The 12406-nt window shown below is 44.3% G+C and overlaps 2 protein-coding genes across 2 annotated transcripts in view; one reads left to right on the top strand and one right to left on the bottom strand.

Annotated features, from left to right (window-relative positions):
* Positions 1 to 461: 461 nt before the first annotated feature.
* ZAR1L (zygote arrest 1 like) lies at positions 462 to 2141 on the bottom strand. The gene is made up of 4 exons (XM_065730247.1): positions 1574 to 2141; positions 1347 to 1439; positions 1127 to 1201; positions 462 to 771 (listed from the first exon to the last, which is right to left on the bottom strand). The coding sequence occupies exons 1-4, from the start codon at positions 2138 to 2140 to the stop codon at positions 628 to 630; spliced, it is 879 nt and encodes a 292-aa protein (XP_065586319.1). The 5' UTR covers position 2141; the 3' UTR covers positions 462 to 627.
* Positions 2142 to 3700: 1559 nt separating this feature from the next.
* BRCA2 (BRCA2 DNA repair associated) overlaps positions 3701 to 12406 on the top strand; it is a 36646-nt gene continuing 27940 nt past the window's right edge. Inside the window, exons 1-8 of the mRNA XM_065730197.1 lie at positions 3701 to 3786; positions 5517 to 5768; positions 7104 to 7209; positions 8014 to 8066; positions 8171 to 8211; positions 8300 to 8411; positions 10029 to 10084; positions 10768 to 10882. Coding sequence (XP_065586269.1) covers positions 3720 to 3786; positions 5517 to 5768; positions 7104 to 7209; positions 8014 to 8066; positions 8171 to 8211; positions 8300 to 8411; positions 10029 to 10084; positions 10768 to 10882 — 802 coding nt within the window. The 5' untranslated portion in view covers positions 3701 to 3719. The remainder of the gene's footprint in view (positions 3787 to 5516; positions 5769 to 7103; positions 7210 to 8013; positions 8067 to 8170; positions 8212 to 8299; positions 8412 to 10028; positions 10085 to 10767; positions 10883 to 12406) is intronic.

Below are 12406 nucleotides of genomic sequence, written 5' to 3' on the forward strand. Positions count from 1 at the left end.
GTTCAATTTACTATCTTGAGAGACTCTGCAAGACCAGAATGCTCCTCAGTTGAATTAAGCACTTAGAGTTGTGGAACAGTTTCTGCAGCTGCACTGTTTACAGACCAAACAGTCTCTAAAAGCTTCTGAACCTGTGCCAGCTCATTCTTCTTACAAGATACAAATGTACAAATGCAGTATTCTGACATATAGTCAGAAAGTAACCTGCTGTTTGATATTAAGTATACATTTGCTAAGGGGGGAAGAAACATGAATATACCTTTAACACAGTTTGTTTTACTTTCCCCCTAAACTTCTTCCACCCTAGTTCAGTTTGAGTGAAAGGCATTATTTAATACTACAGATTAAATCTTACCTAAAGGTAGACTAAAACCAAAGCCTATGTGGGAAATCAGGTTATTTCTTCCCAGATAAGCTCTCCTTGATCACAGCAAGATGAAACTAGCAGGTAACAAATTAGTGCAAACTTTTATTGAACTTTAATTACAGCATATATACAATAGTTAAATATTTTATAAATAACACAGAAGTCTTCATCCATTATCCAATGCCAGGTCAAAAGCCTAAGGTCAGAACATCAAAAAAACTGACAACGTGCAGAGCAGAAATTAGAGGAGGGCACATGAGTCAGACAATGTACTTGAAGCTGTAGGTGTTATCACAGGACAGCCTCTTGCCTTTGCAGCGGCCACAGAGTTCTTGGCGATGAGGTCTTGTCATATCAATGTGCCTTTTCTTCTGAAGGCAGGTGCAGCGAGTCTTAAAGCAGGTCTTAAGAAATGAGACAATAGGAGCTGATCAGATACAGTCATTGTGGACTGGTTTCCCCTTAATCGTTAAGGTACTTGAGCTGATACGCTTAAAAGAGCTTTTGTAATAAACCCCGTGAAGTTAAGCTGTAAAAGCTTCTCACCCAGAAGCACAACACTACCCTGCACATCGCTAGACAGGATGCTGTATGAACAGAAAACTGCTCAGGTAAAACATCTGCAAGAGGAGTCCTACACCATTACCCCTTTCCCAAATGTTTTCTAGTTCAGCCAGAATTATCTTCCAGGTAACAGTAAGCTATCAGAGCACATGACCAACTCGTGAAGCCTTACCAAAAAAGCAATCTGTAACTCACCTGGCACTGGATTGCCTCCACCCGGTAGGGATTGAAGCCCTTCTGGCATTTGCGGCAGAGCTGCTTGAAGTACACCTGACAAGATGAAGTCTTCAAGTGACTACTGAGAATTACTCAAGATGCTGATACCATCACCTAAGATTTGTGCCAAAACTGATTTCTCACAGATCGTGTCCCACTTGGGAGCGTCAGGAGCGAGACAAGACTTGCTTTGAAGTACCTTGTTACTCCCAGAGATGCACCACACGTAAGCACTCTCCCATCTGGTCTTGCAGTCCTTGCAGTGGAAATAGCCGTACTTCTGCTCCAAGAACTGCGGACAGAGCTCGCTCGTCACGGGATGCTCGCAGGGCAGCAGCCACAGCCGCCAGGGCGGCCTCTCCGCTCCGGAGCGACGCCCCGGGGCTCATCACCCCTCGATCCCACCCGTGCCCCCGCGCTGCGCACCTGGAAGGCGGCCCGGCGCCCGGGGACGGCTCTGTGCTCCCGCGGCGCCTCGCTCGGAGCTGCGGCCTCCGCCGTGCCGTCCCGCCGCTCGTCGCTGCCGCCCTCCGCCTTCCGCTCGCAGGGTGAGGCCGGCTCCTCCTCCTCCTCCTGGTGCGCGGCGGCCTCGGGCAGCGCGTAGAGGCGGGTGTTGAGCAAGGGCGAGTAGAGGGCGAGGCGGCTCCGGGCGCGGCCGACGGGCAGCGGGCGCGGCCCCAGCGAGCACTGCACGGCGGCGTCGGTCTTCGCGTTCACCTGCACGCCCACCTCCTTGGTGTTGGCCCGGCGCAGCCGCGGAGTCAGCCCCGGGCTCACCTGCGACAGCAGCGCCTTGAGCTGCGCACGGCGGCAGCTGTCCACGTAGTCGGCCGACAGCGGCGTGGGCGGCCCCGCGGGGAAGGGGCTGAGGCCGCTGCTCTTGCTCTGTTTCCAACTCGGCTGCTTCGGCGTCGACTCCCCGCTGCGGGCGGGCGTCAGGCCGCTCCTGAAGCCCCGGAACGAGCCGAAGGGGGGAAAGACGAAGCTCTCCATGGTAGCACCCGCAGAAGGGTCGGCTGGGGGCGGCTCCCGGCGCTGCCTTTATCTCGTGTGCGAGCCGCTGTTAATTGCCGCTAATTGAGGGGGAAATTGGGCGCGGCTTGCCCTCCGTGCTGTGTCCCGTAGCTCGGGTCGGATCCCATCGCCGCCGCTCCCGCAGCCTTTGTGGCGATGGAAGGTCGGGCAGGAGGGAGCTGGCAAGCTGATGCTAACAAAAACCCCGAGAGTGATGGTGGCCCAGCAAAGGATGCGGGCCATCAGTCTTTTAAAAGAAGTCTTTGTCATGGCTAAAAGCTCTTAACATCCCCATTACTCAGGGATTGTCTAGGTATTGTTTTTCTGACAACTGCACTGTTGTGGGAGGTGGGGTGTACTTCAGCTCCCAGTCGGAAAACAGAGCAGGAAAAGTGGTTTCATGTCTATATAATGAAATGAATTGCAGCTATGCAGGCGCCATGCTACTAGCTAATTGTCACGATGGCGCGACTTTAGATGTGTCGATTCTAAGGTGATAGAGTCAACATCGCATAATTACATTCATCACATCTGTGTATGCAAGTCTGTAGAGACTGTAGACCCCTCACACCTATGCACTTGAAACCGTTAACTGATCACTTCTCACCCTCTATAAAAGCACTGCATTATAAAACCCGTGGGGACAGCAAGGTGGGGGCTTGAGGCATCCGTAGGGATGGTGCCTTTAAACTTCCACCGTGTGGCTGAGAAAGATCCCTTTGAGCGCCTGAATTCTTGATACAAAACTTTTTTTTAATGGAAGGTGTTACTGTTCAGGAGATGCCCAAAGCTAAAAACGAGATGGGTTGAGGTTAGGTGCTGTGTTTGGTTTTTCAGAGCACCGTCCACATCGAGTGAAAGGTAAAAAGCGAGATCTCAAGAGGACCGAGTTAGAACTTATGACTGCAGTCTGGTTGGGAAGAAAAATAGGGTGGAGAATAACATGAAAACTATAGGGCATGAAGGGGCCTCAAAGCCCACGCAGTCCCCAGCACAGTGCTTTGGGCTGCCGGTCACCAGCAGCTCAGCTACCACAGCTGCCACGCACTCCAGTGCCGCGGCTGACGGTGCCAGCAGCGAGCGCACAGAGGGGCAGCGATCGCCCCACAGGAAGGACCCGAAGCGCGGGCTCGGCCCCCCCCGCCCCGCGGCGCCCGGGGAGGCGGGCACGGCGCTGGCCGCAGCGCGCATGCGCCGGGAGGCGGTGTTGGCGCCAAGCTTTGAACGCGGCGGCGTCGCGGGAGCGCGCGGCTCGGCGGGGTCGCGCCCGCGGGGAACCTCGCGAGTGGGGCGATGTTGCGGCCGCGGAACCCTCCCGGGGGCCGGGCGGAGGTAACGTCTCCGCGCGGCCGGCCTGGGCGCTTCCCGTCGTCACCCTTCCGGGGTCAGGGCTCGGTCGCCGCGCGGCCGTTCGGTGTCAGCGGTCGGCCGCTTGTGGAGCGGAGGTGGCCGAGCTGAGCGAGCCCTCGGCCCAGCAGGGCGGCCGGGCCGTGCGCGGGGAGCTCTGCCTGAGGCGCCGTTTCCTTATGTCCTCGCAGGTATTCCAGTGAGGTAAAAAATGGCTTACGAACCTCGGAAAAGACCGACTTTCTTTGAAGTGTTTAAGGCGCGATGCAGTGATTCAGGTACAGCTTGCCTGCAGTAACTTGCGTTGGGGTTGCTTTGTGGGTGGTGACATGTCGTGCTGTGTGAGCCGCAGTGCTCGCGGGTTTGGTCCCGCACTGCCGGGGCCACACGATGTATAAAAGAGCGGCCGCGGGACGGCTGCCGAGGTGCGAGGGGTCTCAGGGGGAACGTGGCTGAGGGCCCTGGTGTGCTCAGCACAGAGCGGAGAAGCTGAGGGGAGGCCTGATGGCGGCTGCAGCCGCCGGGGCAGCACTGAGCTCTGCTCTGTGTGACAGCGACAGGGCCCGAGGGAACGGCGTGGAGCTGCGTTGTGGGTAATAGTTTGGGTATCAGGGAAAGGTTTCACCAGAGGGCGGTCAGAGCTCGCAGCGGTAGGCATTGGATTAGGGGCGTTCCTCTGTGAAGCCATGGGTTGCTCTCTATCATCCTTACGGGTCAACTCAGCAGATTATTATTCGTCTGTTTCATAGAAAAGTATTATGCAGACTGTTCTTGCACTATTCAGTATTACCTACATCTTTATGTACCTATATGCAGGTCAGCTTTGCCAAATGAGTTGGTGGTAGTACAGCGCATTAATTGTGGTATCATAGAATTGCCAGGTTTGGAAGGGATCTCAAGGGACTGAGTCCTGCTGAAGCAGGAACCCTACAATAAGTCATATGGGTAGGCATCCAGGTGGGTCTTGAGTATCTCTGTAGAAGGAAAATTCACAACCTCTCTGGGTGGCCTGTGCCAGTGCTCTGTCACCTGCCCCGTGAAGGTTCTTCTGCATGTTAGTACTCCCTGCATTAAAGTTTTAGGGCATTACTCCTTGTCCTGTCACTGTGAACCACTGAGAAGATCTTGGCCTCATCCATTTGCCTCCCACCTGCCTTTAATATTCATAAACGTTAATCAGTTCCCTCCTCAGTCTTTTCCCCAGGCTGAACAGACCCAGCTTACTCAGCCTTTCCTCACAGGGGAGATGCTCCAGGCCCTTTATCATCTGTGTGGCCCTACCCCGGACTCCTAGGAGATCCCTGCCATTTTTGAAGTGGGAAGCCCAGAATTGGGCACAGTACTCCAGATATGGCCTCACAAGGGCAGAGTGGAGGGGGAGGATCACCTCCTCGACTTACTGACTGTGCTCATTTTAATGTGACCTGAGAGTGACCTATCAGTATCTTAATGGGGATGTAAGAGGGAGGGGGTCAGGCACGTGAGCAGGGTCTGTTATAGGACATGGGGAAATTATTTTAAACTAGAAGAGTGGAGGTTTAGACTGGGTATTGGAAAAACTTTTTTTACAATAAGGGTGGTGAACCACTGGAACAGGTTGGTTAGAGCGGCAGTGAATGTGCCATACTGAGACATTTGAGATCAGACTGCATGGTGCTCTGAGCACCTGATGTAGGTGTCCCTGTTCATTGCAGGGGCATTGGACTACATGATGTTTAAAGGTCCCTTCCAATTCAAGTGATTAATTGATTGTATGATTCATAGGGAATCATACAATCAAGTGATTAATTGATTGTATAAATCATACAATCAAGTGATTAATTGATTGTATAATTCTATAGGGATAGAATTATGGCATTGGAAGTGGTAAAGCATTTTCTACTGGTATATAAATGTATAATATATTTTATCATCCTCTACTGAGCATTAATTCTGTACAGCTCATTGAGATGTTCTCTTACGTGCGTCATTAAGATTTCCATGGTTTTTGTTTGTTTTTTCTGTATAGTCATAGATTTGGGGCCCATAAGTCTTGACTGGTTTGAAGAGCTCAGCTCAGAAGCACCCCCATATGAGCCTAAGTTGTTAGGAGAACCTGATGGTCCTGTTGGTTGGCTTGATCAAACTTTTAAAACTCCAAAGGCAAAATCCTCTATGTACAGCCAGCTGGCATCAACTCCACTGATTTTTAAAGAACAAAATACAATGCCACCTTTTTCTTCTCCCGGAAAAGAATTGGATCAGAAAAAAATGGGAACAAGTAAGTAACTTTTTACCTGCTAGCCATTGTACCTATCCCTACTGGACAGAAAGATGAATCTTTTCTATGGAGAATATATGCAAGATTTTATGTAAGAATTGCTTCTGTTGAAGATGTTTAACTCTTTCCCTGCAGTGTTTGTACATTTACTGTCCCCCTAGCAATAAGATGACCTTTTCTAAGTAGGTTCCAGGTGAACACAAGACTGCTTATTAATGAACTTGTCCCTAGGCCCTAAAGCAGTCTTTAAAGATGTGGAACCATCTCACCATTCAAATGTAACTTTGCTTCCATAGAACACTGTTACCCTCCTCATTTCTCTTAAGATTGTTTCTGAGCTTGTGCTCAACTTAGGTGAGACCATGGTTCTAACTTGAGCTATACAAACTTCTGTAGTATTTTAAGTCCCTGGTGAATTACTGGTAGTATTTCACAAGACAGAAACAAAGGAGTCCTGCGATGGTTCTGTTTCATAGCAGACACTTGTTTAGGCTCCTGGTGAAGAGAAGACTATTACTGACGTTTCAGTGGTTACCCATGTCTGGCCCAAGGTCCTGTTCTCTGTTTTCTTGGTTAGTCAAGTGGCTCATGTGCCTCTGTTTCTTTCTTGTGAAAATGAGAGCATGGATGGAAGTGAGATCTGGTACTGCAGTGCGTATACACTTAGAAACTCAGGAGTGAAGAGGAATGCAGAAATCTAATTTCTGAAAAGGAAGCCCACTGGCATTTTCTCACTGGGAACTGTTTTGAGTGGGTTCTTGTTCACACCAGAAGCTCACTATCAGGAGGGTTCTGCTGCTTTGCTGGGCATGCTTTCACTTTTACCTGGAGATGCATAGAATTGAAGTAGCTCAGCTGCCAGTACCGTTGGCAGCACCTCCAATAACAGTTTCAGAAATCATTTTTTGTTTAGTGCTACCTACTCCAATCAGGAGGTGTATATCTTAAGTAAATTTGAGAGGCATCAGTGATAATGTATGTTTGGATGTACTGGGTTTCCTCTTAGGGTAGTTTCTGCAATGATATGAAGTGCACAATATAGTGTAGCATGCTGACATGGAATATGTATCTTGAATAATGTCTTGGAAATACACTGAGACAAATCTTTATCAAACTAGTAAGGTGACAAAATGAGTTCTTTTTGACTGTATGTGTACTTTTGGCAGAGATATGGTGAGCTCTGGATATGCTCAAAACACTAGAGAAGAGGGCAGTGTTAGATATGGGTCTTGTACTAAAATCATATTTTGTATATTCTTTTAAAGCTTGTCTTTACACTTAAAAATAGAAACTGATACTGCAAGCTTATGTTGGTTGCTGTGTCTTATGTTGCAGGCAGAGAGAATTTGCTAAGTCCAAGTATTGCAGGAAGAAAAACAGATCAAGGGAACCAAATATTTGCTTCTCCTCATGGCATCTTCCACAACTACACTGCTGCTAGGTATGCTACGTTTGTCGATGCAGATAAGAGAGAAACTGGATTTTAAAGAAAAAGCACTTTCAAACCACTGCATTTTTCTGCTTAGCTTCAGAGTGTAGTGGACGATCTCATATATCTTGTACGTTTATGATGCTTGTATGTTGCTAAGCAGATTGAAAATAAAATGCTGGCTAATTCTGAAGACTTCTTTGTTTTTATGTGATCTTATTTTTCTGCTCCTTTGTAGCTGGTATGTGGCAGTTATTGGCAGTATTTCAGCTTCCCAAATCCTTAGTGCCCAGTGCAAGAACTAAGAGTTGTGATGCGTTTTACAGGAGCAGTTTGTAAAACTGTATGTCATCCTTACAGTGATGTTTTAGTAATGGCCTTGGTTTGTTTTTTTTACACTTAAATGCATATTTTTCAGATTAATCTCCTGAGGGTTCTCATGTTGATTATAAAGAATACTTATTTTAATCAAGTAATTAGTTTAAATTAATTGGGCAGTTTCCATAGTTTCATACAGCATGTTAAGACATTGATAATTCTGTTGAAGTCCAGCATACTGTTTATCAGGTAAATATCATTGAAAATTAACATATTTCACAAAGGAGGCATTTTACTATTTGACTTAAACTCAGAAGGGACTAAAATTCAGACTGGCAGTTAGAAGTAATCTGTTTTATTTCAGAAGAAATCTGTTTTATTTCATCAGTTGTTGTTGCAGAGAAAAGAAATAATGGAGGCAGTAATGTACATGATGTCTGCTATGAATATTTACTGTTAGTTTCAGAAATTGATACGTTACATTTCTTTATTTTGCAGTCCAACTATCTTAAGGAACACTTGCAGAACACCACAGAGAAGTAATATACCTGGTTTGTATTCTTGTGTTTTCATTCTACAAGCTATCTGACACCCATAGTTATATCTTCATTTCTGAGGTTGAGTTTGTTGTCCTCATTATATTAATGTTTTGTAGGACAATATGGAAGCTTGTTCTGCACACCAAAATTTCTGGAGGTAAATATTTCACGTGTTTTATTTTCTTTTTGTGGAGTGGTATGTTTAGAATTCTGTATAAAAATGTATGCTTTTAATACATTTCTAGATCCGAACTCCAAAACGCATTTCTGAAAGTTTGGGAGCAGAAGTGGATCCAGAAATGTCCTGGTCAAGTTCTTTAGCTACTCCTCCTACACTTGGTGCGACTGTGATAATAGGTAACTCTGAAAATGAACAGTTGCAAAGGGTTAAAAGCTTCAGGTTATGACACTTTATTATTACTTTAAAACTCTTTGCAATGATGCTTTGTTGGTGACTGTAAATACTGTAACCCTAAATAGAAATGAAATTGTTTATTCTTGGTTTGCAAATGTTTTCTTCTCATGTGTAAGGATTTAGGGGATATACATTTAGAAAAATAGTACAGCAAAGCATGGAAAAATGATTGGTTAATGATTCTTTGTGTTTCTTCCATCAAAAAACTAGGCAGTTAAGTCATGTGAATATATTATTGTGTCGTTGCAGCTTGCTGACTCAGCAGCAATGCTGGCTTTGGCATTTTGAGCTCTCTGGGCTTACCGCTTTACTGGTGCAAGTAGGCAGGCTGAGATACTGATTCCATTGAAGACTGTATTTCCTAGATTATTCAGACCAAACGATTCCTGGACCTTATTTCCTGTGCAGCTGTGCAAACAGCTGTGCCAGTATTACTGAGCTGGTGGCTGCTTAAGTGTCTCCAACAGTGAGGCCAAACATCAAGCCTTGACTTAAAGTGTTGTTGTAAGTGGAATTTCTTTAGCATGGCAAGCAAGCAAAAAGAAATTTGAATTTGTGGGTTGATGATAAAAACTCTCAAGAAAATGGAAAGACCTGGATGTCTGCTTATCTATTGGCAGTGCTTTTTTTTGTTTGTTTGTTACTGTTAAACTATCTCTGTATGTGGTAGTATGCAAAGTATACAAACTTGTAATGCGTGTGCATGCAAAGCATCTAAAGCATACTAGGAGTGCATACCAAAACTGGAGATCCCATTTGTTTATGGGTACTGGGTGTTATTCTTCAGTGGGTATTCATGGCTTCTAAATGATGTGATTGAGCAACTGGGGAAGCACCTGTAGCTTAATGGTACTCTTTTAGGAAATGAGTTCTGCTTTGAACTCTCCTCATTTTCTCATTTCCTGGATGTGCACAATTATCTTAAAGTCATGAAGTCCACTTTCTGGCATCTGTTGCCTGTAAAAGATAAAGTCATTTGTCTGCTAAGAGAGAGGAATTCAGTTTATTAACCTTAATACCATATAGGAGCCTAGATAGCACATCTATGAAAGGTGTTATTTCAAGGTACTGCTCTTAAATCATCTTAAAAGTAGGGTTCACATTCTCCATTTGTAATGAAGTTGAAAAGATATTACTGTTCTTGTGGGTGGAAATGAAGAGGGGAAAAATAATATCAAAGCCCTGGTAGTGGCTTGGAGAGCTCATCCAGATGATGTGGGAGGAAAATAAATAGGGAATAGTACCATGAGTAACAGCTGGAAAGGGGAATGGCAGCAGTAGTGGGCTCTTAGTGGTAGACTGGTACACCTACGCAGCAGCAACTGGATTATATGACTTAGAGTGTTTTATGCTGTTAAAAATGCATATGCTGTCCCTCAGACCCACCTGTAGGGTGTTCTACTTAAAACTTCTAGTTAGTTTTTTTTAGGGATTTTTGTGTACAGATTTAAGATGCATTTAAAATAATCAAAAGAAATTCTCCCAAATTAACACACAGTAAAACACACAGTAAATTGCTCAGGAGCAAATGAATTGACTTCTCTGTCTTTCTTCTAAAGCTAGAGAGAGTGGTTCAATTTCTGGAGCAAAGCAACAGGATGAAAGAGCTGAGATAGTAAGTAGTTTTTAAGAGCTGCACTATTGTTTAATTTCAGTTAACTTCTTTAATTTTATTCTTACATTCCTCGAGCCCAGTACAAGTAATCCTATTGTTCTCATTCTAGGTCTTCCTATCTGGCTCTTCTGGCTGTTTTTAAAAGTTATTGCTTGCTTAGCTAAGCTTGCAACACGTGGCTATAGATCGTATTTTCACAAACACCTCCTTTGAGGAATATTTTCACTGTAAAAAATAAAAAATAAATCTGGGTTTAGTACCAGTGGGAGTCACTCAAAGAAAAAGTAAAACTAAGAATTGCAACATACTGGTTATTGGAGGGCTTACCTGTTCCATTTTATTCCCCTTCTGTCAGAGTTCTGAGTTATTGTTTGACTTAAGATGTCCAATAAGTTCTTTTGCTCAACCCCTACACTAGGAGTTAAAATTGAGACTTCATTTCAGTCCTCCAGTGTTGTTAGGGCAGATCCTGCATAACTGTACTTTTACTCCATGTATATAAAAGCTGAATGATTATTGGGACTGAAAACCAGCAACATCACTACTGGGATTTTGATTGTAAGAGATGCAGAATTATCTGGAAAATGCAGTTGTCTATAGCTGCATGCTTTACTGTTGCTGTCACTGGTGCATAGGGTATACAAACAGATGTTCCATGTCATCTTTGTATCTTTGGCTTGCAGATTTTGCGTAACTGTTTTTCTGAAGATGATGAGTGTACTGCAAAGAATGATACAAGTCTGCTGTCTGTACCAGAGACAGAAAAGCTAAATGCTAAAGATGACTTCAGAGATCTTGGTAAGCTTTTGTGTTTTACTACTGTTACTTGATGTTTTGTGAGGGAAGGCTGAAGTTAAGTTATGTAGTATGTCTTGAAATGACCGTGTAGCTTATTTCCTCTGCCAGCTGTCTGCTCCCACTTTGTTGAATGGTTTGCCTTTGTGAATTTAGTGCGGCCATTTGGAAAACAAAAACAAATTCTGTTTAGTCTGTGAATCAATTCAGGTTGCAGTGCCATTGGATGGCAGCAGGGTTTGTACTGGTGTAAGTGAAGGCATGGGACCTTATGGGAAAGCTGAGAGAGAAAGGATACAGGCTCAAGGGGGAGCAAGACTGCTACCAATGGCTATTGAATAGGTTTAGTGTAATTATGAAGTTTCACCTCAATATTCATTCTTCTGTGGTGAGTTTGTACTTCTTTCTGTTATTGATAACTCAAAGCATGACAAAACTAGGAAAAAGGAATGTTATCTTTTTTTTTTAAACAAATGCAAACTATACTTAGGCAAGGAAAAAGAAGTTTTGATTTTATGTTCTTAGAATATTAGTGAACAAGTGAAATGAACTCATTAGGTTGAGCTTTTTGGTTATTTTGAGAAACAGTGACAGAAGGGAAGAATATAAACAGAAATTTATTAATCATGTGGATGTAAAAGGATGTGATAGACATTGACACAGGCTAGATGGGATGATGTATCCTTGGGATTGTTCTCTCTCCTCCTTACCTGAATTGATGGGAATGCTATAATAGCATTGTTTGACAAGTGTAAAGGATTGTGAAATAATCAGCTTGGTGTTTGACAAGGAGAGCTGAGAATGCTGGGGTCAGAAAAGTGTTGTGGCTTGAGGAGTGATATGTACTACTGGTGTGTAGTGAAGATTTAAGCATGCTAAGGGAGAAAAGGGAATTGAGAGAAAAGGGTTTGAGTGCTATATTTGTAATGATTCACATTTGCACAGTTTAAACAATCATTCCACAGTCTCCAGAGCAGAAATGTTCCCAGCCTCTAATGTTGAAGACTTTTTTTTTTTTCTTCAGGAGTGATGTTAAGGGATTAAATAGTTATTTGCTTAGTTAGCTTAGTTAGTTAACATCAGCTGGGCGGAGGAAAGGCAAATTCTCTTTGTCAGTCCTAGTTTTTGAGGTTATTTGTTGTTTCCCTGACACATCAGTGAACTTAGGGAAGTTTATTTTGACTTCTGTTTTTATTCTGTTGGTGGGATTTTCTTTTGTTCCACTCCTTGGCATTAGAATATTCAGTGTATGATGAGTATCTTCATGTTCATTCAGATATTTCTGGGTTGCTTCTTCCGTTAAAGGTAATAGCTCCTGTTTAAGATAATAGTAGTACAAATGGGTAGTGTTAGAATGCTCTCAAAATTATTACAGAACAAAAGGATGTGAATACAGAAGTTACTCCAGAGGAATGCACCTTACTAAGGGAAAAGAACTTGTATCTCCAGTCTGTAGTGTTTATAGTTTCTTCTTGATGAGATCTTGTTTAGATGCCTTCAGGCAAAAAATAGAAAGTAAAGAGTATG

Source organism: Cyrtonyx montezumae, unplaced genomic scaffold (genome assembly GCF_038088225.1).
Source record: "Cyrtonyx montezumae isolate F1298 unplaced genomic scaffold, pur_monq_1.0 scaffold_12, whole genome shotgun sequence".
Classification (NCBI taxonomy): domain Eukaryota; kingdom Metazoa; phylum Chordata; class Aves; order Galliformes; family Odontophoridae; genus Cyrtonyx; species Cyrtonyx montezumae.